The 23,250-nt window shown below is 55.0% G+C and overlaps 10 protein-coding genes across 10 annotated transcripts; 4 read left to right on the top strand and 6 right to left on the bottom strand.

Annotated features, from left to right (window-relative positions):
- Positions 1–246: 246 nt before the first annotated feature.
- Positions 247–1,456, bottom strand: CCM_06975 (uncharacterized protein; the record flags this gene model as incomplete). The annotated part of the gene is made up of 2 exons (XM_006672113.1): positions 247–986; positions 1,396–1,456. The coding sequence occupies 2 exons, from the start codon at positions 1,454–1,456 to the stop codon at positions 247–249; spliced, it is 801 nt and encodes a 266-aa protein (XP_006672176.1).
- Positions 1,457–4,292: 2,836 nt separating this feature from the next.
- On the bottom strand, positions 4,293–4,817 carry CCM_06976 (uncharacterized protein; the record flags this gene model as incomplete). Its single annotated transcript, XM_006672114.1, has 1 exon — positions 4,293–4,817. One exon carries the CDS (start codon positions 4,815–4,817, stop codon positions 4,293–4,295), a length of 525 nt encoding a protein of 174 aa, XP_006672177.1.
- Positions 4,818–5,298: 481 nt separating this feature from the next.
- On the bottom strand, positions 5,299–6,132 carry CCM_06977 (uncharacterized protein; the record flags this gene model as incomplete). The annotated part of the gene is made up of 1 exon (XM_006672115.1): positions 5,299–6,132. One exon carries the CDS (start codon positions 6,130–6,132, stop codon positions 5,299–5,301), a length of 834 nt encoding a protein of 277 aa, XP_006672178.1.
- Positions 6,133–6,589: 457 nt separating this feature from the next.
- Positions 6,590–9,409, bottom strand: CCM_06978 (SNF2 family helicase/ATPase; the record flags this gene model as incomplete). Its single annotated transcript, XM_006672116.1, has 1 exon — positions 6,590–9,409. One exon carries the CDS (start codon positions 9,407–9,409, stop codon positions 6,590–6,592), a length of 2,820 nt encoding a protein of 939 aa, XP_006672179.1.
- Positions 9,410–9,648: 239 nt separating this feature from the next.
- CCM_06979 (vacuolar ATPase assembly integral membrane protein) lies at positions 9,649–10,061 on the top strand (the record flags this gene model as incomplete). The annotated part of the gene is made up of 3 exons (XM_006672117.1): positions 9,649–9,743; positions 9,795–9,886; positions 9,934–10,061. The coding sequence occupies 3 exons, from the start codon at positions 9,649–9,651 to the stop codon at positions 10,059–10,061; spliced, it is 315 nt and encodes a 104-aa protein (XP_006672180.1).
- Positions 10,062–10,266: 205 nt separating this feature from the next.
- On the bottom strand, positions 10,267–11,480 carry CCM_06980 (uncharacterized protein; the record flags this gene model as incomplete). Its single annotated transcript, XM_006672118.1, has 4 exons — positions 10,267–10,787; positions 10,840–10,998; positions 11,072–11,155; positions 11,216–11,480. The coding sequence occupies 4 exons, from the start codon at positions 11,478–11,480 to the stop codon at positions 10,267–10,269; spliced, it is 1,029 nt and encodes a 342-aa protein (XP_006672181.1).
- Positions 11,481–14,016: 2,536 nt separating this feature from the next.
- Positions 14,017–15,542, top strand: CCM_06981 (uncharacterized protein; the record flags this gene model as incomplete). The annotated part of the gene is made up of 3 exons (XM_006672119.1): positions 14,017–14,107; positions 14,155–14,667; positions 14,731–15,542. 3 exons carry the CDS (start codon positions 14,017–14,019, stop codon positions 15,540–15,542), a joined length of 1,416 nt encoding a protein of 471 aa, XP_006672182.1.
- Positions 15,543–15,873: 331 nt separating this feature from the next.
- CCM_06982 (60S ribosomal protein L33) lies at positions 15,874–16,569 on the bottom strand (the record flags this gene model as incomplete). The annotated part of the gene is made up of 5 exons (XM_006672120.1): positions 15,874–15,971; positions 16,052–16,152; positions 16,234–16,329; positions 16,447–16,456; positions 16,545–16,569. 5 exons carry the CDS (start codon positions 16,567–16,569, stop codon positions 15,874–15,876), a joined length of 330 nt encoding a protein of 109 aa, XP_006672183.1.
- Positions 16,570–17,241: 672 nt separating this feature from the next.
- Positions 17,242–19,404, top strand: CCM_06983 (glucose-6-phosphate 1-dehydrogenase (G6PD); the record flags this gene model as incomplete). Its single annotated transcript, XM_006672121.1, has 6 exons — positions 17,242–17,290; positions 17,390–17,656; positions 17,727–17,797; positions 17,855–17,875; positions 17,932–19,216; positions 19,268–19,404. 6 exons carry the CDS (start codon positions 17,242–17,244, stop codon positions 19,402–19,404), a joined length of 1,830 nt encoding a protein of 609 aa, XP_006672184.1.
- Positions 19,405–20,016: 612 nt separating this feature from the next.
- On the top strand, positions 20,017–23,191 carry CCM_06984 (RNA polymerase II holoenzyme/mediator complex component Rgr1, putative; the record flags this gene model as incomplete). Its single annotated transcript, XM_006672122.1, has 2 exons — positions 20,017–20,640; positions 20,693–23,191. The coding sequence occupies 2 exons, from the start codon at positions 20,017–20,019 to the stop codon at positions 23,189–23,191; spliced, it is 3,123 nt and encodes a 1,040-aa protein (XP_006672185.1).
- Between the last annotated feature and the right edge of the window lie 59 nt (positions 23,192–23,250).

Genomic DNA, 23,250 nt, shown 5'->3' on the forward strand with positions numbered 1-23,250 from the left:
AGAAAGGGACTGAGAGCGGAGGCAGAAAGTAGCCTTTGTTGTATTAATTGAAAAAAAAAGTCAATATGGGGGAGAGCCTCGTTGCTCGGATATCTTGTAGTTTCCAACGCCATGCAATGCGACTCCAGTAACGCCCAAATCACGCACGTCCTATGCTGCCATGTCACAAAATCCTGTACGTCTGTGTAAATCAAAAGAAGAACATTCAAAAAAGACCCCGTCCACCTTTCCATTCATTCCCGTGCTTTAGCGCCACGTCGACGCCAACTTGCGCCTCTTCAGGCCAACATGCTCATTCAACACGAGGCTCTTCCAGCGCCTTGACAGCGCGCGATGATCTCTGCCGAGCGCGCGCGCGCAGTCCTGCCAGTCCTCCTTGGACAACTTGAGCTTTTCCAGCACGAGCTCGACCAGCATGCCGTCATCCTCGGCCGTCCAGTCGCTGCTGCAGCTGCTGTTGTCTGGCGGCGGCGCCGCAACCTCGAGGCTGTGAAAGTCGGCGCGCGCCAGACCGAGTGGCATGCACTCGGGGGCGATGCGGGAGCGTTTGGGCGTGGTGGGCGGTTCGGGGCCGGCGTCACTGCTGCCGCTGCTGCTGTCGGAGGAGATGGTGCGCTTGTGCTGGCGAGAAGGTGTGGTGGTGGTTCTCTTGACGATGCCGCGGGCGGGTGGCAGTTCGTCGTTGGTGCGGGTGCGCAGACGCAGCTTCTTCATGGGGGAGGGAGCGTGCGCCATGGGCGGCGTGGGCAGCGGCAGTAGAGCGCCGCCAAAGTACGACTGGTGGTATGGTGGTTGCGCATGGCTGTGGTGGTGATGTTGTGTGGTGTGTTCGGTGGTGGTGGTGTTGGCCATGAGGCTTTGCAGGTTCAGACTGCTCGAGGCGATGCGAAAGGTTGCCGACGTCGACGGCTTGGGCGGGCTGGCAGGCGGCGAGACCATGCCGTGGGCAGCGCGGTCGCAGGGGAGCGCAGAGGGGAGAAGCATGGCTGTTGTGGTTGTTACCAACTTGGTGATGCTCTGTTTGCAAGGGAAGTAACGACTCCGGAGGGAATGGATGAAGGTTTGCAAAAGGAGTAGAAATGTGTAAATAGTCAGAGTAGTAGTTTGTAAAAAAGGCAGGAATTCAAAAGGAGTTGATGGGTTGGGCAGACTAGTTATTGCTTGTCTATTTGATCGGTGGGAGGGTGAATGAGTCTTCGTTGGTGGTGGTGGTGGTTGTAAGTGGTTTCAGAGTGGGCAGAGGAGGGATGGGCCGGCGGACGGACGGGCTGAATTGGGGGGCGAGGGAGGCTCTAATAAAAAAAAGGAAGAAATAAAAAAAAGGCAGCATCCAACGCCTTGGTTTAGACTGGATTAGGGATTAGGAGGGATTAGGAGGGCTCCCAAGGTAGTAACACTGCTTAGCGCAAGGCACAGGTATGCTTTTAGTGGCCGCTTGCAGAAACACCACCCACATGATTGCAAACGCGTGCTCGCACACTGACACTGTTCGTCCGCAGAGACGGGCGCTACTCTTTTGTCTGACCTATTTTCTGAATAGACGGACTGGAATGTAAATCCTTCCTCTACACGATCATGCTTCCAGATCGGTCTTTGCGTAATGCGGGTGTGGTTTGGTATTCGTGGGATGCTTACAACTGACCTGACGGTGTGATTTGGACTTGTCCAAACAGCAAAAGCTCCCTGCCACCAATAACGTGCCTCTTTCTTGCCCTCCTTGACTGGACTGGTAGCACTCTGGTAACATTCACTCTCCCTCGCCAAATTTTTAACTCAAATTTCTTTCTTTTTCTCTCTATTGTTTCACGAACTGCTGCCATTGCCGCGGCGCTTCTCCCTTGTCCCAAGAAACGGGAGATCCACACATCCAAACTTGCCCATGACAACTCAGTTGACGTTGCCGCACGGGGCGCCAAACTAAACCCAACCACCAGGGAACTACCTAGGAACGAACAAACGAACGAACCACCTGGGCAACCACAAGTCCATCACTTTTGTATTACTCCGCACAAACGCATCAAAGAAGAACAGTATCAAGACAAGGCAACCAACCCGTCAAAGAAGTTTCTTTCACCAGCCGGCCCGATGCAGAACCCAAACGTTGCACATCATTTCGCTGTTTGGACTGCCTTTGAATCCTTACTTCCCCAATCGGCCTCTCCTTATAGTTACCAAACACACGAACCTGCAATTGCGTCTTCATGCAATCACTTTATTAGTTACTGGTGCCAACCGGCAACGAAACTAACCCCACCAAACCCACCCACGTACGATGTGATATATTGATTCACTTCTTCACAGCAGACGCATCTCGCTCTCCCCTTGCATCTCCCTCCATCAATGCTCGCTTCCACCCTCACCCTTGCCAGCACCCTTGCCAGCACCCTTGCCCCCTAGTTGTCCAACTGCCGCTGGGATACCCTTTTTAGCCTTTTTAACTAGCCTTTGTTGCCATCGTGCGGTCGCCGCCAAAGTAAAAAGGAAACAAAAAATATGATGAACCTGTTCACCCTAGCACCCTGCTGCAGTTCTCGCCCTTGAATATTTTCCACCCCCTGCTCTTCTTTCTTTTCTCTTTTTTCTTCCGCTCTCCGGCATCTCTTTTCTCGCTAGATCTCTTCTTCCACCCCTGCTGCCGGGATCCCCTCCCCTGTTGCTGCGAGGCTGCCTCGCTTACTCGCATCTTCCGTGCTGTGCATAATATGACAACGCCGACGCATGCTTTGCATACCCTCCCCTGCTCACCGCATCTGTCTCTGATGGACGAAGAACAGAACTGACAGACTAGAAGAAAATGGAAGAAAACGTCAGACGGAGTCAGTCAAAACAGACCGGTGCTGCGTCGTCCATGTGGCACAACTCCACGGCGCGGCATTCCAGTCGCGCGCCCATACATTCCTGCGCGAGGCGTGACGCGCCAGTCGCCTTCACCGCAACGTGGGGGTTTGTTTCACGCTGTTCTTTTCTTGGGTTTCGTATAGTTAATTCATACAGCCTTGTTGATTCGGCTGACGACTTTTGCCGTATTTTTTATTCAATTTTCAGTTGGCGCACGTGCTGTGCCCCCAGCCGCAGTTAAGCTGGATTACATCATCACTTTACGCGTCCGCGACGCGTCTCGCACGCGTACATGACCAACACCCAAACCGTCGTGTAGCAACGTCAACTCAGTATAGGCTTGTATTGACTACCTACTTTTCCAAGATTGAGCCTGTCGGCGAGGATTCTTCCATGTCTAGCGAGTACATGTACCCGTAGAAGCAACCTAGATGCCCAGTCAGTAAACGAGTTGGTCATTGAGCCGCAGCTGTGCTCAGGCACTTGCCATGAACAGCGCGGCATATCAGCACCAGCAAACCAGGCACAAAAGCACTCACCATAAAATAGTCCACCACCGACAATGTTCCCCAACACCACCGGCACGATACATTTCCAGATATACAAGCCCACGCTCAGCCCCGGCGCGCCGAACGTGATGCCCACCGGCCCAAAATCCAAAACGTCATGTTGGCCACGACGTCGTCAAAACCGAGCGACACAAACGCAAACACCAGCCACCACATGTCCGCCGTCTTTCCCGCGATGCCCCATGTAGACGAGTCCGTACGGAAACACGAAGCTCGCCAGGATGCGCAGCAGGCCTCGGCGCGTTGGCCTACATCCACGGCGCGCCGTGTTGGCCACGAGAACGGTGCTGCACGCAAACACCAACAGGCAGCCCGCCGAGACGCCGCTGAGAAAGATGTGGCGCGGTGCCATCTCGCGCCCCTGCTGGCGCCGATGGCACGGACGCCCTGCGCCGGGGGGAGAGAATTGCTTCCGCCATGTTGTCGGGTGTCTTTGTTGCTTGGCTGTTCCTGTTGGAAAACGGGGGCGGGGTGGCTCGTCTGCTGCGTATGCGTTCGTTCCGAGTTGTTGTTGATATTGGTCTACTGTCAAATTGGGGAGAAGGTTTCAAGGGAAGAGACGCCCTCTTCTTATACAATATCCTGATCCGCCCCCGGGCCTCTGTCTCTTCATTTTCCCGGGCTAGATCTGCCACTTACCTCACCTCTGTCGCTGCAACCCGACGTATCTTGGGGGGATATTTGAGATTTACACCAGGACAGGTAAAACGGGCGTAGTTGCGGGCCGAGGATCTCGGGGTTCGTTTCTTATCTTGGGGTAGTTAGCGTCCTGTTCGAATCCTTGATACATAGCATCTGGGTAGCGTCCTGGTCGATCCCTGATAGCACGCACCAACGGCACACATGAAGAATATCCCCTAGACGGTAACTGGGGAGAACAACGGCCTACACGCAGTACTCTTGCACAGCCGGGGCCGTCACATCCCCGCCGATCCTCGCGTCCGCGTACGCCAGCGCCGCGTCCTTGAAGCGGTCGAGGTCAAACGGCCGCACCCAGCCACGGTCCTGCAAGCGCTCGAGCGCGGCCACGGCCCACGTCACGCAGCTCTGCTGCGGGTGCGTGTTCTTGACCGGCAGCAGGACCTGCTCCAGCAGGGCCTTGAGCTCCTCCTCCCATCTCTCTTCCTCGCGCGGCGGTACGGCCCCTACGACGAGCTGCCCGAGCAGCTTCGGGTTGGGCGGCGGCCGGGCCTCGGCGCGCAGCCACCAGTCCATGGCCGGGTTGCGCAGGCGGAACGTGACGGGGTCAATGTCCGACGTGTCGGTCGCGTCAAAGGCGTAGAGCGGAGGCGCGTTGGGGCCGCCCGTGGTGAAGAGCAGACCCCAGTGGTAGGCTTCGTAGTGGAAGATGCGCCGCGAGTTGCCCCGCGAGAGCGTGTCGCGGTGGTAGAGGGCGAGTGTCACCAACATGGTTGGGCGGGAAGGGTAAGGCTGACAACGTGATTGCATGGGGCGAGATACTGCAAGGTGTGTATCCAAAGGTCAACGTTGGTTTGGGAGTTGGGAGTTGAGAGTCGAATGATGGTGCTAGCGGCAGCTGTCAAGTTGCATGAAAGAGGTCCACTGAGCTTAGCAGCGTGTTGCAGCACGTCGCTTTGCCAGGTGTAACGAGACGTTTTGGAATACTCTAAAAATATCAAGACCCCGTGATGAATGCCGAGTTTCATTCCTCAAGCGTACGAAATACGAAATGTACAACACGTTTTGATTAAGCCAATGCTCAACAAATCCCACCATCAAGGATGAACCGTCTCAACTATCTACACCATTTTTGAACCATCTTATAACAAGACCCATGGTTCACTAAAACTCACTCGTCAAAGTAACGAAGCAGACCGTCAAACTCTGTGAAATGCGTTCCCCCCTCCCACGTAGGCTTGATGCGATAGTTCTAGGACCGCTGCGCCTCGTGCTTGACATTCTCACACTCGCAACCGACATGCTTCCACCCGGCCCCGTCCCTGTCATCCCAGGCCGCCCAGACCACAGCCTCTGGGAGCGTGTACACGTCCAGTCCGGCCAAGTCCGAAATCTCGACCGGCCGCGTATTGACCAGCTGGCGGAGATAGTTGCGCGGCGTCAGCATGCCAAGACCAGGGCTCAGGGGGTGGAGGATGCAGACGCAGAAGCCGACGGGCCGGCAGGTTGAGTAGCAGTCCAGCATGATGCTCAACGCCACAACCGGCCAGCGTTCGATCGGGTGCGCCTCGAGCGCCGCCTCGTGGACCAGCAGCGCCGTACGCAGGCCCGAGAGCTCAAACAGCGCGGCCCCGTTCCGGAAGCAGTGCCGCCGCCGCGCCGAGTAGTAGAGCCCGTCGCTCAAATCGCACACCACTTCAATCTGGCGCACCAGGTGGCGGCGCGGGCCGAGCGCCAGCACCGGGAGCTGCCGCTCCGTCATGCAGAAGACGTCGATGCTGTAGTCGACCCACGTGTATGGCGGCGTGGTGGCGGCGGTGGTGATGCCCGTCACGGCCGATGGCCACACAGGGGGCGAAGCGTCGTAAAAGGCCTTTTGGTACGACGTAGTCGCCATCAGATGCCGCGACTCGCGGCAGGCGTGTAGGAGCACAGGCGCGGGGGCTATCAGCGGCGGCCGTAGGATGGACTGCTCCGGCCGCAGCTGCAGCGCACAAACGGGGATCCGCCGGCTTTCCCGTGCTAGTATCCAGATTGCGTGCCGTAGCTCGGGAGGAAGGTTTCCAAAGTCGTGAAATTGAGACATGGCTCGGTGTTGAGCGTGGCGTGGTATGTGTGTGTACGTGTACGTGGACGAGCGAGGTGTGTAAGTTGGGCGTTTGTAGAGAGAGCCGCCAACAACACCTGCCGCTTTGCCAGACGGTTCGGCAGAGTGGCGCCGAGGAAGGAAGTAATTCGCTTTGGATAGGTAGTCGGATCAGGTCTGATAAATTCCGAAGCCAGTCGCACCTGAGCTTGTTCACTTACACCAGGCATGCAGGTGACAAGAGCTGGCCATACAGATACCTATCCATGTACAAGCCAAGTGTTTTTACCTGTGGAAAATACTCCATTGGTATGCGAATGCTAGTGTAATCCATCTATCTGTCTAACAATCCAACCTCGCAAGAAGAGCAAAGATACAAAGTCTTCTTCATTTTGTCCACCATGATAATAAGTTCCGTCATTATCATATTATTCATGCCCCAAAGCAACACCCCCTACTACTTCTTCATCATCCGCCACACCTCACTCTCCAAGGTTTCACCCGCATCCCCCTCACCACCGTCGCCGTCCTCCGTGCCCGTGACCTTGTTGGCCAGCTCAATCTTCTTCTGACAAGCTTTGTCTATGAGTTCCTCAATAGTCCCCGACGAAATCAGCCGGAGCACCTCGACATCCCGCGTCTGGCCCAGGCGGTGCGCGCGGCTCTCCGCCTGGATATCGTCTTGCGGATTATCCGACTGGTCAAAGATGACAATCTTGTTGGCCGACGTCAGGTTGATACCCGTGCCGCCCGCGCCCGTCGTCAGTAAAAAGACGCTAATGGCCGGGTTCGAGTTAAATTCATCAACCAGGCCCTGCCGTTCCACCACGGACGTGCCGCCCGTGAGCACGCGGTGGTCAATGGCGTGGTGCGCGAACACTTCCCGTAGCAGCTCAATGAGGCGCACGAATCTGGAGAAGACGAGCACGCGGTCACCGCTGGCCTGGTACTGCCGGACGAGCTGCAGCAGCTTCGTCACCTTGCCGCTGTTGAGCAGCGACGACGGCGGAATGTCGTACTTTCCCAGGTACGGGTAGTCACGACACCACATGTGTAGCTCAAAGTCGGAGCAGTTCTTGAGCTCTTGCACGAGGAGCTCCATGTTGGGCTGCTGTAGCTCCGACTGCGGTTCGCGCTGCATCAGCATCTCGGCCATCTCGGCAACCATCTCATTGGTAAAGTGGCGGCGGAACAGCATCGGATGGAGGGCAGCTTTGCGGAACTGCATCCACACATTGTTCCGGTCGCTTTTGCGGCCGCTCGCCTTGCGCTGCGAGGGAGACCTCTTGAAAAGCTCTTCGAACTCGGCATATATTGGTTTTTGGTCCTTTGTCATGTCGCAGTGCACCACGTTGCAAATCTTGCGCGGCAAGTCCAACAGGACCTGGTCTTTGCGGCGTTGCAAGATAAAGGGCTCCAGAATCGTGCGAGCGCGCTTGACACGCTCGCTGTATAGAAAGGCGCCGTTGGAAATGTCGCGACAGGTCACCTTTTGCCTGAAAATGTATTGAATGTGTTGCATGTACCCGTCAAACATGCGCGGGTTGACAAAGTTGAGGAGCGACGTCATCTCAAGCAAGTTATTTTGCACCGGCGTGCCAGTGAGCAGCAGCTTCCATGCCGCAGGTATGCGGCCCAGCTCCTTGTACAATTGTGTCTCTGGGTTTTTCATTTTGTGTGCCTCATCAAAGACGGCGGCGTTGAAGCCAAACGATTGCATGGCTTCGAGATCGGCCTCTGTCTTGAGTTGCGAGTATGTGGCCAGTACAACATGGCACGCGTCGAGATCCTGCCCAATCTCGTAGGCGATTTGGGCACGCTCCGGCTGCGATCCGCGATAGCCAATGACGGACAGCCCGGGAGCAAACTTTTTGAATTCGCCCAGCCAGTTGTCGTAGGTGCTCGGCGGCACCACGATGAGATTCGGCCAGGGCCGCGTACCGTCTGCCGTTTCGACGAGCTGAGCTATGAAAGAAATAACCTGACAAGTCTTTCCCAGACCCATCTCGTCAGCAAGAATACAGCCAATGTCGAATTTATGGAGAAGGGTCATCCAGTTGAGCCCGAATAACTGAAACGGCTTCATGCGGCAGTGGCCGTCCATGAGGGCAGGTTGTTGTGGTATCAGAGGCGGCACAAAGCTGGATATGCTGTTGGGTGTAAGAGGCGCCCCATTTTCGGGTGTCGTTCTGCTTTTTGAGTGGCCGAAATGATCAAGGTCCCAAGTGTCGATAACACTCTTGACGGTGCGAGCCTTGGCCTCACACGTAGCGACGACCTCGTCAATGGCGGTGACAGCGTCCAAAAAGACTTGCACAGCGTCAACGACAGTCTCGCCGGTGAAGAGCCGCCCGCCCCCTCGAGTTTGTCGGTTCTCAATAGTGACTGTGCGAGCAGCGTGCAAGTTGGCAAAAGGCCGATGTTTAATGATGGGTTCCAACAGATTTTCCTTGATGCTAGTCATGGCAGCTAGTTCCTGCAATGTGCTCTTGTTGATGGATTCCAAGACTCGGCCATCTTCGTCGGGTGCAGATTCAGCGTCCTCCTCGTAATCATACGCGTCATCCTCTATCATAATCACCTCCCTCTTGATAGATGCCTGCGACTTTGGCCGAGACTGCGACTTTGGCGGAGAGGATGGTGGCGGAGGAGGGGGCGAAGGCTTTCTTGGCGACACCAGTTTTGGCCGCCGCCCTTGCACGAGCCGCCTCTTCTTCTTTCGCGTTTGATCTTCCAAGTGCTGTATTGCGTCCTCCAAATCATAGCCGTAGGCCCGCAACGCATCGCGGGACTGCTGCACCGACACCCTGTCACCCAACACGTCGAATATTTGCCTCAGCTTGGAGCGCTCCTCGTCGGCTCTTGGCTTATAAGCAAAAGCAGAGACGTGCGCTTTAAAGTTCGTCGGCCGAATATCGCCCCGTGGGGGTAGCAAACTGTCCTCGTCGTCGTCTGAGAGCAGCGAGATTGTGTCGGGGTTGGGGCGCTTCGGCGACGACGCCACTGGCCGCCGGGCCTGCACTGGTGGACGGAACACGGTGCCGGCGGGCGCCAGCCGTGAGCCAAGCCGGGGCGGTGGTGGCTTCTGAAACGGCGACGAGGCGGGCACCTCGATGGTGCCCGGCGACGAGGTGAGCGGCAGGATCTGCGTGGGCTGCGTAGTCCGCAGCAGCAGCGCCCCAGGGGAGCAGGGGATGGTGTCCTGCTGCAGCTCGCGGTCGGGCGTTCGGGGGACGTAAAGCCGCCGAACGGGTAGCAGAGGGGACGAGTCTCCCATGATAAAGAACTGGCTTGGGTAGAAGCGCGGGTAGCCCGAAATTGGCGAGACGCCTCTGTCGGGAAAAAAGCCAATCGTTCGTGCAGGTGAAAATCCTGTTGCAAGGTGAGCCGCGACTGGAGCGCGATGTCCTCACGAAGTCACGTGTGCACTTAAAACTTAAAACTCAAAGAAGCTATGAGAGCAAGCAGGCAGGAACGGCCCCGTGTCGACGCAACGCCAACTTCATCATCATCGCAATGGCTACGAGACGGATCAACGCGTCCGAGAGGACAATCTTGGAAAAGGATGATGCTCAAAATGAAAAGAGCGATATTAGCCCTGCCGTGCCACAGTATGCTTGATGTGCGGTACCACGACTGGCGACCTTTATTAACTTGGCTAGACACGTCATTATGAAGTTGCTAGGCTTCACATTTGCCATGATTGTTGTCCCAATCGGTTCCTATTTCCTGACTGTGCATACGATATTTAAAGGTACGATTTCCGAATTGCACGTTCAAAAGGATGCGCTGACTTTTTAGGCAACTCTTCATGGGCAGGCGGTTTTGCCGCGTTGCTGGCCAACGTGGTGTTGCTGGGCTATATTATAGTGGCTATGAATGAAGACGATTCAGAAAACATCAAGGCCAAGGCCAAGAAGAATGATTAGTTCATCGATGAACTACATAGGCGGCATGTCAAATGCACCACTTAAATCAAAGAAAATCAAGGTCAAGGCGAAAAGGATGTATTTTTTCATGGCAATAATGAACATTGCAAGAGGAATGTTAATATAAGACGCGTAAATCAAACAATAATTCCAATAATTAAACTAGTACGCTACCAACGCCGACCATGCACATTACGCATTAATATTAGTTCTTGCTAAAACGACGCGATAGCCAGCTCTTCCTCTTTTCCTGTGTAGGCTGCCGTTTTAGAAGACTGCCTTTGCGTGGGACGGGTGGCGGCGCTAGCTCGTGGCCGGCGACGGGTGGTGGGGGGAGTGGGTGCACCTGTTGCTGTTGCAGTGGCTGGGTGAAGCCAAGGTTGGATTGCTGGTGGGTAAAGCCAATTCCATAGTCGTTGATGGGCTCCTGGCGCTTGGTCGGGGACGCCCGCCGGATCGAACTATTGTCACTACTTGTAGGATCGGTTTGGTATCCAGCGGGGTCCGTATGCCCGCTGCCCGCGGCCGATGTCACAGTTTCGTAGGATCTGTCCTTGTTGGGCAGAGGGTAGACGTTTTGCTCGTAATCTCTGCGGGGAGGGCGGAAACCTTGGCCGTCGAAGAAACCCGAGTTGCGACGAGTGCTAGGAGCCGTTTGAGGGTCGCGATATGAGACAGGACGGCTGTTGCCGTAGTAGCTATCTTGTGGGAAGCGTGGCTGTTGGGCTGGGCAGTTTTAGCGACGCTGAGGAGTGATGGAGAATGAAGAAGGACTTACCAGTCACCACGCTAGTACGACGATTCCAGTTGGTCGCATCATACCGCTGGACAGAGGAGCGACGTTGATAGCCACCGTTGATAGCTGCTTCAAAACTACGAATAGTATCCAGCGGTCGCTCCCAACGCGATCGAGTGGGATTGGAACGGTCGGGGTCAGCTGGGATGTGTTAGCATCGTGCATGCAGCGTAGCTGCCACACGGCCGGCGACAGAGGATAGCGCGCAACGTACAAATGGGATTTCCTTGAAGATCCTTGTGCTGAAACGAACGCAGTGGCGCCGTGTTGGTGTCGGGTACCATGGCGGCGACCATTGCTAATTATTTGGTTAGCAAGGCTCGGGACATAGTCGAGGCAGTTTTTGTTATCTACTCACATGGCTCTGCTTCATACATGGCGACGAGCGGGTCGGCCTTGGAGTGAAGGCGATGGGTTTCCTTTTCGGCCGATGTCTCGTATTCCTTTTGGGAAGAGGAGCTCTTTTGAGACTTGTGCGAGGGAGACTTTTTGGATTGTTCAGAGCCAACACTAAAGGTGCGCGGTTTGGCGCGCTCGTTCTGATAGTATTGAAAGCCGCCAGGAGGTTGCTGGTGCTGGTCTTGAGGGGAGGAAAATTGCTGTTGACCCGGTGGTGCAGCCATGATGACGGCGGGCTGGGGACGGCGCAAGTATTTGAAAGCTGGGCTGAGATGGGCGCAGGCGGAGACGGGAGGGTACAAGGTCCGCCAAGGGGGTTGTCGGGCACGCGTGGATCAGGCGATCGATGAATCAACGGTGGATGATGGCAATATGAGGCCCGAGTGCGTGTTTGGAGTTTTGAATTGACCGGGTGGGATTGATAGCGGAGAAGACGGAATCTTTGGTGGACGAAGCCGACGGCTGTTGGTGGTGACCTCGCAGCAATGTGCTGGGATCAAGTGGAGGAGGTTGGGGCACGTAAAACGGGTGGGCCGCAGCTCAAAGAGAAGACAAAAAGATGGGATGCCAGGGCTGAATGGCGGATGGAGAAGAAACGAGCGGGAACCGGCGGAGGGCGGGCGGGAGATGATAGAGGCGGCAAATTGATGAAAATATGCTGCTGGTGATGGATGAAGAGGCGATGGATGGCGACGAGAAGAGGAGGAGCCAAGATATGATGGGGAGTTGCGATGCGAACGGCAGGAGTTGCCACCTGACGTAGGTGTGAGTCTTTTTGGGGGGGGGGGCGGTCGCTGTAGCAGCACGGTAGCAGAATTGCGAGCGATTGGAAGTAGCTTGTAGGTAAGCGGCACCGAAAATGGTAGGTTGCAACTTTGGAGGTACTTGACGACGTTTTGGGTACCTAAAAGTTGTCTGACTGGCACTGGCATGCAGAATCAGTACGGAGTACTAGAAGTGCGCAACCAGGTAGGGCAACTAATATCCGTACAGGCAGGATAGCGGGATGTCGGCAGGCGGGAGTGGGTGAGTGGGTTTTGGCTGGTGGCGTCGTTTGCAGGCCTCCTTAGCGTGGTTTGGCCCTGCGAGAGGCTGCAGGATGCAGCTGTTCCTGTTGCTGTTGGACCTGAGCAGACGGACAGAGTTCAAGTACCAATGTACCTGTGCTAGCCGATTTGCTGGAGCAGATGCGGACGTAACGAATGCGCCAAAGAGCAAAGAGCTGAGAAACAAAGTTTCCGTCGCCGGCAAGCGCTCGAAGAAGCAAGGTCCAAGGCAATAAAAATAGCCAGTCAATAGGTCGTAGGCGGGGCCGTGTCTGGTCCGGGTTTGTCGACCCGATTTTGACAGTGCTGCTCCTCTTCAGCCCAAGTTTGATGGCCAAAAAAAATTGACGGGGTCGATACGAGACGCCTCGTGAAAATTGCGATCGGATGGTGCGGAGCTCGATGAGCAGCGGTGCGATGCAGACGGGATGCAGACAATACCGGTGATAACCTGTTGATAGACAAACAAAACGGTTGGTGACTGGTAACGATTGACGGGGCGTACGCAAAGCTTCAACAAAGAGTAGGTAGGCCGTTTCACAAACAGCGTTTTGAAACGAGGAAAAAATAAAGAAACCGGTCAGACGAGAAAAATTTGCCAAATTCCGACCGGACACACACCTTATTTATCTAGGGGAAAGAAAATCACCGGTTGCGCAACTCGTCCAGTAAATCGCCTGTGACAGCCCCGCCACACAGCCTTTACACCAACGCCGCACTTATCGCACTTGGCGTCCTTCATGACGCGTCGCTCTGGCCTCGCACTCGTCCACGCACTCGCCGGGTCACTGTAGGTTTTCCCTAGCGTCCAGAACCAGTTGATTTTGAAGCAGTTTATGCAGTACACAGCCCGAAGGAAGCCTGGCTCCGTCACCACACACACACCCGCTCCACCAAGGACAAAACTTGACTGGCTATCATGTGGGTGCTTGCCTTGGAACCAGTGCGCATCAGTGCTAGAGTCGGAGGCTAGACGTTCTTGAATAGGTGGACATTTGCAAATCGTCCGGAATGCCTTGGTCCTGGCCGGTTACGTGGGTACCTAACTACCTAACTACGATGCTACCTACCTAACTACCTAGTTACCTTAGTAGTTGCCTACATATACAAATTATAGTTACCTACATAGGTGGTTTAGTAGGTAGTTTATTATAACCTGTGGCACTTGTGGCTGTGGCGGTGCGGGCATGGCGTACTGGTACTAACTAAATTATAAGTGACCATCATCCATCGCCGCCGAATGCCGCTTGCGACAGCACATGGTTATCATTGTCAAGAGCCGCACCCCGCTGCCGCTGTCCATCCTTGCTGTTTCCGACAATGAGACAAAACTCAACGACACCACGCATTGCCTTGATTGGCATTGCTTAAATTGTCTCAATACTAAACCGCAGTGTCGAGTCAACTGCTCATCTGGCTCAATTGCACCCCACTATCCCATCCCGTACCTGCACCGCCAATTCAATTCTCCCAACCACCTGCGTTTTCCAAACACCGTTGCATCCAATTTAAGCATATGAGCCAAGATCGTGACGCCGCCGCACTATTGTGTGGCTGCAGCAAATTATCAACAGCCTCAGCAGCCTCAATAGCCGCACGTCAGCCGCACCATGTGCGCGACAATAATCCGCAATGAGGTATGCGCATAAATTACATGACTTGTCCAGCTTTCGTCCGATTCCCTGGCCATCATGTATCAAGCTCTGCCGCCGCCATGAAGCATATCCTCACACCCCAAGAGCATGAGCACTATCCGAACCTTCATAAATTTTGGACTCGAACCGGCGCCTCTTGCAACGGGAAAAGTAGGTCCTCACGCCCGCGACCGTGCTCCTGGTGCTCACCGCCGTAGCTCGCATTCATCATGTCGAGTTTCATCCAGATGGCCCTCGCTATACTCGTAATATCCAACTCGGCGACCCCGACACAGACGCAACGCAAGTCTTCATCATTGAGCAGGCCGACATCGCAACACTGCGGTACTTTTGGGACTCATACGTGACCGAAAAGCACTCTTTCCTGCAGTGCCTCGATGATTTCTTCCACGACCATCCGTCATTCAACTTTACCGACATACGGCCCAAAATACTGCAAACCCCGTCCGTACTCGCAAAGCAAAACCACCTAACCTTTAATTATGTGCTCGCCCGGCAGTTTGACAAGCCTATGCGTCTGGACTATGGCATGATCCAAAAAGCGGCCAAGGATTTCGGGACGTGGCGGGACGACCGGGACTTTGGTCCGATGAACCCGGTTCAGCGGCGCGAACTCGGTGGAGAGCAGACCGCTTTTCCGCCTCTGGCCCTTACGCGTACTTCGGCCACGGCGTGGTTCGACAGCCGCCACGATCGGCCATGGAGAACTGGTACGTTATGTACAGAGTACCGGACACGCAAGACTGCTTAAGCAGTTTGCTGATTCGACCCAGGTCTTATTTTCCTCGACAGGCATCCAAAGTTTTGGGGCCTGCCGTGCCAGCTGCAGGTGCCGTTTGCCATCATCAACGGCCGATACTACGGAACCATTCACACCCGCTCGCCGGCTGACCTTTTACTCGCTTGCATGCAGCAAAACGGCACCCTCAACGCCACCGCCGTGCCGCCGCCGCTAGTCGTCGTGGAGGACTTGTACCGGCTGGTCACCCACGAGTGGGCTCACCTGGCGGCCTACTTTACGCGGGACCTCAACGCCATTGAGTGGGCGCTGCAGCGCGGGGGCGGCGACAAAGGCGACGTCGAGCACCTGCGCCGCGCCATGCGTGACCTCTTCTTCGCCCGTCGGCGCATGGCGCACTACTGCGCCCTCATCCAACACACCGCGCACTCAGCCGCCATCCAGGGACGGCCGGTCTGGTGCACGGCGCTCAACGCGACCGAGGCCCAGTGGCACGCGACGGGCGCGACGGCAGCCGACTTACAGCGGGATCTCGCCGCGCTCGAGCACGTAATGACGCAAATGCATCTGCGCCTGCAGAGTACCATGACACATATCACAGCCGAGACAACGGTCATGGAGGCCGACCGCGCGCGCGTGCAGAACAAGATTCTGCTCCTCCTCGCCGTCATTGGCACCATCTTCCTGCCCGTCTCGTCGCTGGCGGCTGTCTTTAGCATGGGCGGCGACTGGGCCGCCGGGGGCAGCAACTTTGGCTGGTTCTGGGCCATTTGTGGTCCGGTCGAGGTTGTGCTTCTGGGTCTGCTGCTTGGTGTAAGTTATTGGGACATCATCTCTAGTCCGTAATGACAGCTTGGACACCATTCTCGTGCATCATAATCATCAGCCGTATTCTCTCATAGTCGCCCACAAACCTATGCATGTCTGACTTGCCGTGCCTCGTACCAGGCCACTCTTCGTAACACTCTCCAGCATCAAATCGCCTGTCTTCCACACCCCAGTTTCACATCGAGCCTCACACATTGCATCGTGGCAGTGGTCGAGCCATGGTGAAAAATGGTGTCTTTTTTAATTGAATGCCTCTTTAACGCAAGGCGGTATATTCTTTATATCCTTGCCTCCAATGCAGCCAAAAAATCAAAACCGCCTAGTACCAACTCCATCCCGAATCCTTTATTTATATCGAGGAGGGGTACAGCATGACACGAACCGAAGCGCCGAAAGACTTAGCGGGAAGGGGAGCAGTGAACTTGGCACGGACAACGCCAGAGTTGCCTAGAACAACAGTTAGAATTGACTGCCACGGGGAATTGTAATTTGCTTGTTTGTCGGTTGCTAATTGTTTGTCAACGTACCGTGAGGGCGGGTGACCTTGCCCCAGATCACGCGGATCTTGGTGCCACGGATCTCCTTTTGGCCGCGGTAGACGAAAGCAACACGCTTGCCAAGGTAGAAGCTGGGTTCACAGGTTAGTCCATGCTCTGCGTCGCGCGCTCCCATAACCTGTGGGAAGATCCAGGCATCGGGGGAGACCTACTTGGCACCGGTGACATCGTCAACACCCTCAATCTTGATGAGGGAGGTACCGGGACGGGTGATGTGACGAGAGCGCTGGTAGCTCAGGTGACGTCCCCTGCAAAAATGTGGTTAGCGAAAAGTTCCGCCCACTGCTTCAATTCGCCTTTCGAGTCGTCGTCCAAACATCGGATCCCAAAACGAATCGGTCGGCATCGAACGTGGTCGCACTCACTTGACGTATACTGCGACGACATGTTAGCATAGAGTCCCATCATCATCCTCGAAGATCATCATCATCTTCAACTGGACCATCGCGACGGTTTGACGTACATCTGTGACCGGCTTCGGAAGGCATCTTGTCGTTGGTTTCTGTTTTTCGCCGCTGCCGTTATAAAGAAAGTCGTAGGAAAGACGTCTTAGCGAAAAGACCTGTCCCTCTGTTGTAGTTAGTCGTCGATGGTTGGTATCGTCAAGTCCGGGCTAGGAGAGGTTCGAGGTGGATGCGATAATGGTTGTGTGGTGGACTCGCAAAGCCCGAAAAAATTGTGCCCTTTCCATCACGTGTCTGCTTAGGGCAGCTGGGATTTGCTGGTCCCCGCTATGTTGGCACCGCCACAGTGGCACAGAACGATTTCGCCATGGCTAGAGTGGGGTCGTTTTCACTAGCCACCTGCGCCGCATCGGCATCTTCGGACAAAAAACGCCAGAGCACAACTGCCTGCAGCAGTGTGCATTTGAAACCAGCTCGGCAACGCTGGAGCGGACGGCACGACTAATCAGCTTACAATATGCTGATGTCAGGCGCCTCGCAGCAAATCTTTTTACCGAAATTGCAAGAATTTTCAGAGAATGACTCTACTGCAGTTCTACAGGAGATCTAGCCAGATGCAGCGCAGGCGAATAGTTTTCAGTTGCAACTGGTGGGTACAAGAGTCGAGCGCTTTTGGCTGCAATGTAGAGTGATGGAGTTGTCGCAAGTGGGGGATAAGATAAAAGATAAACCAGCAACTATTGTACATAGTTCAGAATGATGCACAAAACCATCAAAAACATACAGAACACGTACTACAAGACGGGTTAGAAACATGCGAATGGTCAATGGATATGACGGCCGTTTTATCCGGTAGAGGTGTGTTCACCTCGTTAACACCGTCGATCCTGGAAATCCCTCGTAGATACGGCGGCCGGTCAAACGCCCGGGGCGGGGCCAGGCGTAACGTACCTAGAGTCTGACAGAGCATTTGGCTATCAGCGCATCATACCTAGCTCAGCGATAGCATTAGTGAGCAAGTCCCGCCCCAAGCTGGACCTTCAACAACTCAACGGTCTTTCCTCAAGCAGCTTCCCCCTCTCTCCCACCCGTCATTCCTCTTCGTGGACAGCTTCATCTCTGCGATTTAATTTCCGACCAAGCCGCCCCCCGCCATGGAGCAAACCTCTTCGTATGTCGTCGTTCCTGCTGGCAACTCCACCATCAAGCTCCCTTTGACCGCTAACAAACAACTCTCAGAGCCATGGAGCTTAAGGAAAACACCACAATCGTCGTCCTCGGCGCCTCCGGCGACCTGGCGAAGAAGAAGACGGTATGTGCAACAACACAGGCAATGTCTTTCTGGTCATGAAACGCTAACCAAACACAGTACCCTGCCCTCTTTGGCCTGGTAAGGATGTCTGATCGGCGACCCAACTATGTCGCTTGCCTCTAACAACTATCCAGTACCGAAACCAATTTCTCCCCAAAGATGTCCGCATTGTTGGCTATGCGCGCACGAAAATGGATCACGAGGAATACCTCCGCCGAATCAAGTCATACATGAAGACGCCCACCAAGGAGATTGAGCAACAGCTCGAGGAGTTCTGCAAGATTTGCTCCTACGTCTCGGGCCAGTACGACAAAGATGAGTCCTTTGAGGCACTCACCAAGCACATGGAGGAGCTCGAAAAGGGCCGCCCCGAGCACAACCGTCTCTTCTACATGGCCCTCCCGCCGTCCGTCTTCACAATCGTCTCCCAACACCTCAAGAAGTGCTGCTACCCCAGCAAGGGCATCGCCCGCGTCATCGTCGAGAAGCCGTTTGGCAAGGACCTGGCTAGCTCGCGCGAGCTACAAAAGTCCCTCGAGCCCGATTGGAAGGAGGAGGAGCTATACCGAATCGATCACTACCTGGGCAAGGAGATGGTCAAGAACATCCTTATTATGCGCTTCGGCAACTCGTTCCTCGGCGCGACCTGGAACCGTCACCACATCGACAATGTCCAAATCACCTTCAAGGAGCCCTTTGGCACCGAGGGCCGCGGTGGCTACTTTGACGAGTTTGGCATCATCCGTGACGTCATGCAGAATCACTTGCTTCAAGTCCTTACCCTCTTGGCCATGGAGCGTCCTGTCTCCTTCGACTCGGAGGATATCCGTGACGAAAAAGTGCGCGTTCTGCGCGCTATTTCTGCGCTCGAGCCCAAGAATGTCATCATTGGCCAGTATGGTCGTTCGCTCGACGGCAGCAAGCCCGCTTACAAGGAGGACGACACGGTGCCCCAGGACTCGCGCTGTCCTACCTTCTGTGCCCTCGTCGCCTACATTAAGAATGAGCGATGGGATGGCGTGCCCTTCATCATGAAGGCTGGCAAGGCCCTCAACGAGCAAAAGACGGAGATCCGTATCCAATTCAAGGACGTCACCTCTGGCATCTTCAAGGATATTCCTCGCAACGAACTGGTCATGCGCATCCAACCTAACGAGAGTGTCTACATCAAGATGAACTCGAAACTCCCCGGTCTCAGCATGCAAACAGTCGTGACCGAGCTCGACCTCACCTACCGCCGCCGCTTCTCCGACCTCAAGATTCCTGAGGCCTACGAGTCCCTGGTCCTCGACTGCCTCAAGGGCGACCACTCAAACTTTGTCCGTGACGACGAGCTCGATGCCAGCTGGCGCATCTTCACTCCTCTTCTCCACTACCTCGACGACAACAAGGAGATTATCCCCATGGAGTACCCCTACGGTAAGGACAGCCCTCCACTTGCTTTTGTGCCATATATTAACACGTAGATAGGCTCACGCGGCCCTGCTGTGCTCGACGACTTTACGGCTTCTTATGGGTACAAGTTTAGCGATGCCGCTGGATATCAGTGGCCGACAACGTCGGCTGTGCCCAGCAACAACAACAACAACAGTAGCAACAAGTTGTAAGCCAGCACTGGCATGTCTTATTGTGGCAGACGATAATGTATAGGCTACGAAAATCAGTTGATAAACATTGCTTTGAATACAATATGAATTACATCCATCTCATTCTTGTCTTGAATTATCTTGTTACCGATTTTTTCCTTCTGTTTTTCTCTTGCTCAACTAATTCATCTATTCCTCGTCATAATTCAGTACTTATTATTCCTGTTTCAACAATCCCCTCGTATTTGCTGATTTATTTGCCCGGCGCATTTGAAGTAGTTGTACAAAGAAGTGGTGACACTGTTTCAAAACTCAGTTCGTATTGACGAGCGTTGGTCGCACAAGTGGTCCGTGCACTCGCGCAGCCTCACTAGCCTCACATGACTGACTTTATCACCCTTGCAAACATCTTGAATCTGACATCACACTGGCATTTGCATCGCGATAGCCATCGAATCCTCCGTGGCGCATACTTTCGTTCGGCGCTCTTCGGGATACTTTTCACCTTTAGTCTCTCGTACGCGTGCGCGGCCCGCGATGCCACGTCGCTTGGCGCCTGCATCCCGAATCACGTCGACCTGAAATTTCGGCCGGGCCGCCACGGGCTTGTCGAAGGGCCCGGCGTCCTCGAAGATGGAAAATGGCGAAGCCAGCGGGCGCACCGATCACGACCGGCCGAGCACCAATGCGGTCGTGAACCAGACCGGAGCGCCGCCTGACGACAAAGCCATGGCCAAGGCCGCCGCCGGCAGCGATGATTCGGATCCGCCGCGCATGAACGACCTGCCCAACGAAATTGTCCACATCACGCAGGGTTTTATCCCGCTCTCTGCACTTCTCACGCGCCTGACGCAGGTCACGCATAACTCGCTTCAGGACAAGGTGGCGGAGCTGGTCAAGATACCCATCCCGGCGTCGGCGCTTAACGGCGGCGCGACCAATCTCACATCGAGCGCGCCGGACGACACCTCAGCCGAGAACTTACGGAAGAAGGCGGCCCTGCTGCACTTTACACAGGACCTGCATGCGAAATGGGTCAAGGCGCTCGTCATCACGGAATGGAGTCGCCGCGCGCCCCTTGTCAGCAAGCTGATTGACTTGAAGTTCCATACGGACCAGCTGCGCGTCCACTACGACGTGTGCTTGGAAAGCATGGTCAACGTCAAAAGAGACTTGTCGTATGCGCGCATGCCTGCCCCGGATTTGAAGACGGCCTTGCAAGTATTATCCACCGGAAGTGCTCCATGGATATCAGACGTAGGTTTCAATGTGCCCGCGCGCCTAGCGAAGAATTTGCTAACAATTGCAGCATAACTATATAGAACCCCCCCCTCTTACAGCCGTCGAGAAGCTGCGTTGGATGAAAGACATCAACACGCGATTAAGCCTACGACTCAACTTGGAAGATTACGATAAAATACCACCTCAGTTCCGCAACTACGAGATTCAATCTGGCCGCGTCACATTCAAGGTTCCCGACGAGTTTGAAGTGGCGCTAACCATTGCCGACGAAGACAATGACAAGCAATTCTGGTTTATCGATTTTCAATATGCATTCACACCCTCCGCACTGTCTCTTTCGGAGGGGCTACGGAACTACATGGAGAATTATGTCAACGATGCGATAGCTAGGGGCGGTCTAACAGGCTGCTATCAATTCTTACACGAAATGGTGCTCACGGCCAAAATCACCGAGCTCAAGCGCCAGGCCCTACGGCTAAGTAAAACATCCTGGGATGGTACTCTTGTCGTTGAGCCGCTCCACCGTGCCCTGGCGATTCAGTACTGGTCATCGCGTGTATCTAACACCAAGAGCTGGGTTCTCATTGCTATTAACAGTGGGAAGAAGAACGGCAAGGTGGATACGAGATCGTCGAGCCGCCTTGTAGCAACGTGGTACAGAGACAACACAGAGGTCAAGGATGTACAGCTGGGTCTCGACGGCGGAAATCTCTCTATGGAGTCTCTTCTGAAAGAAGTGATTGGACGACATATTGGATACATCTTGCAGAGTATCCGCGATAAGCTGCTTGAAGCACCTCGGTTCAAGCAGCATGAAGCGGCTATGAGACTGCGCATCTCAAACACAAACCCCAGCGACTGTAGGCTTACGACGCAGGTTAGCCACAGCGACACGGCGACGCTGCTAGTGGAACCAACGACAGGCATTTTTGCCATGAAGCCGCAGTCAAAATTCTCGATCCAGTATGAGCATCAACTGAACAACGGCAAGAACACTGCCGAGGACGGCGTGGCGTGCTTGGAAAATGTACGCTGCGCCATGATGGAGGACGAACTGCACCGTCGTGGCAACGTGACGGGCTGGCAGACACAAAAATCGCCCCTGTCATTGGAGGAAACGAAATCTGTCACAAAAGTGCGCGACTGGACCCGAAGTATCTGGATGCGCAGGCAAGGCTGGGGGGAGAGCTGGTACGTGGCCATCTTCCTCGGCCTTGGCGGCGATGAGTGGTGGCTGCTGGACGTAAACCGCAACGAGCCCGGCCGCACCATCAAATTCCAAGCAAGACTGCCTCTGAGCAAGGGCGACCCCGAATTATCCAATGCCTTCTGGGTCAACTTGACCGTTTTCGCCACTGGCTTGATTGCGCAGGCAGTTGATATGCGCGAGCTACACCGTCTTCACATCAAGAGCCGGACAAGTGACAGCGTCAATCCTACACTACCGCAACAAATTCACCTGCCTTCTATTCAAGTGGCTCTATCAGCCATGTTCCCCAGCATAGTCCACGACGGCGGCCCCAAATCGGAGTACCGCCAGCCATGGGCAAATGATGTTGTCACTATCCGATTCAAAGGTATTGAAACAGCCGACGACACCCTGACGTGCGTCTCAGAGGCAGTTCTCCGCGTGTGCAAGCCGTCCAAGTTTGCCGCGCTCAAGGGCACGGTAGACGGGAACCTGTTGTACAATGCTAAGCTAGGCGAGTTTTGCCTACGCGTGCAGCATGCCGTGGGCGAACCTGTCCTGGCCCTCCTCAAGTCGCGAATCAAGGCTATTGACCGATTCGTCAACTTTTTGGAGGCCATGGACAAGTCGAAGGGGTCGATTGTCGGCGAGCTGGTGACACTCAAGGAGATACGGTTCTTGTACTGCCAAGCCGGCAGCGGCAATGGCAGCGACAGCGACAGCCGGAAACAATGGCGTATCACGCTGGATCTGTCACGGGACGACATTGCCATTAAGATTGACCGCGGCAACCCGCACCTGCGTGTTGTTGACCTCATGCAACAGCTCGTCAACAGCGACGGCGGCATCGGAGCGCTTATGGGGTGGCTCCCCGCATCATTGCAAGCGCTCGAGGCCATTAGCAGCATCGAGACTCGCTGGGAAGAGCCCCAGTCCAAGCGTCTTGGTCGCGTGGAGTTCGCTATGAAGAGTCTGTCATGGCTCAGCTTACAGTACACCATGACTATCCCTGGTCCGTCGGCGACGGAGCGCCCCGTCCTCTTCCAAGTGCGCACTAAGACGCGGCGCGGTGAGGCCTGGTGGCACGTCTGGCGCTCCCACGATGGTGGCGGCCACCACGATGACGCCTACGACATGGCGCTCAAGACGGTGTGGAACGGCCGCGGCCCCGGGTGGATGGGCTTGTCGACAGGTGCGGCGGCACGGTCAGAGGGCGGCATTGTCGCGATGCTGCTCGCTGTGGACGACGTGCTACGCTCCGTCGGCGTCGACGACCCGTCCATGACGCCTGGGGCGCAGTCGTCAACAATTCGATCTTTTACGCAACCCACGACGCAGAGCCAACACAGCGCTAAGGACGTCGTGGTTTTGGATTAGATGCCTTTAATGGCCTGCTTTTTCTTTTTCGCATAAACAGAAGCCAGCTGCAGATATGA

This window comes from Cordyceps militaris, assembly GCF_000225605.1.
Source record: "Cordyceps militaris CM01 unplaced genomic scaffold CCM_S00005, whole genome shotgun sequence".
NCBI classification, from domain to species: Eukaryota; Fungi; Ascomycota; class Sordariomycetes; order Hypocreales; family Cordycipitaceae; genus Cordyceps; species Cordyceps militaris.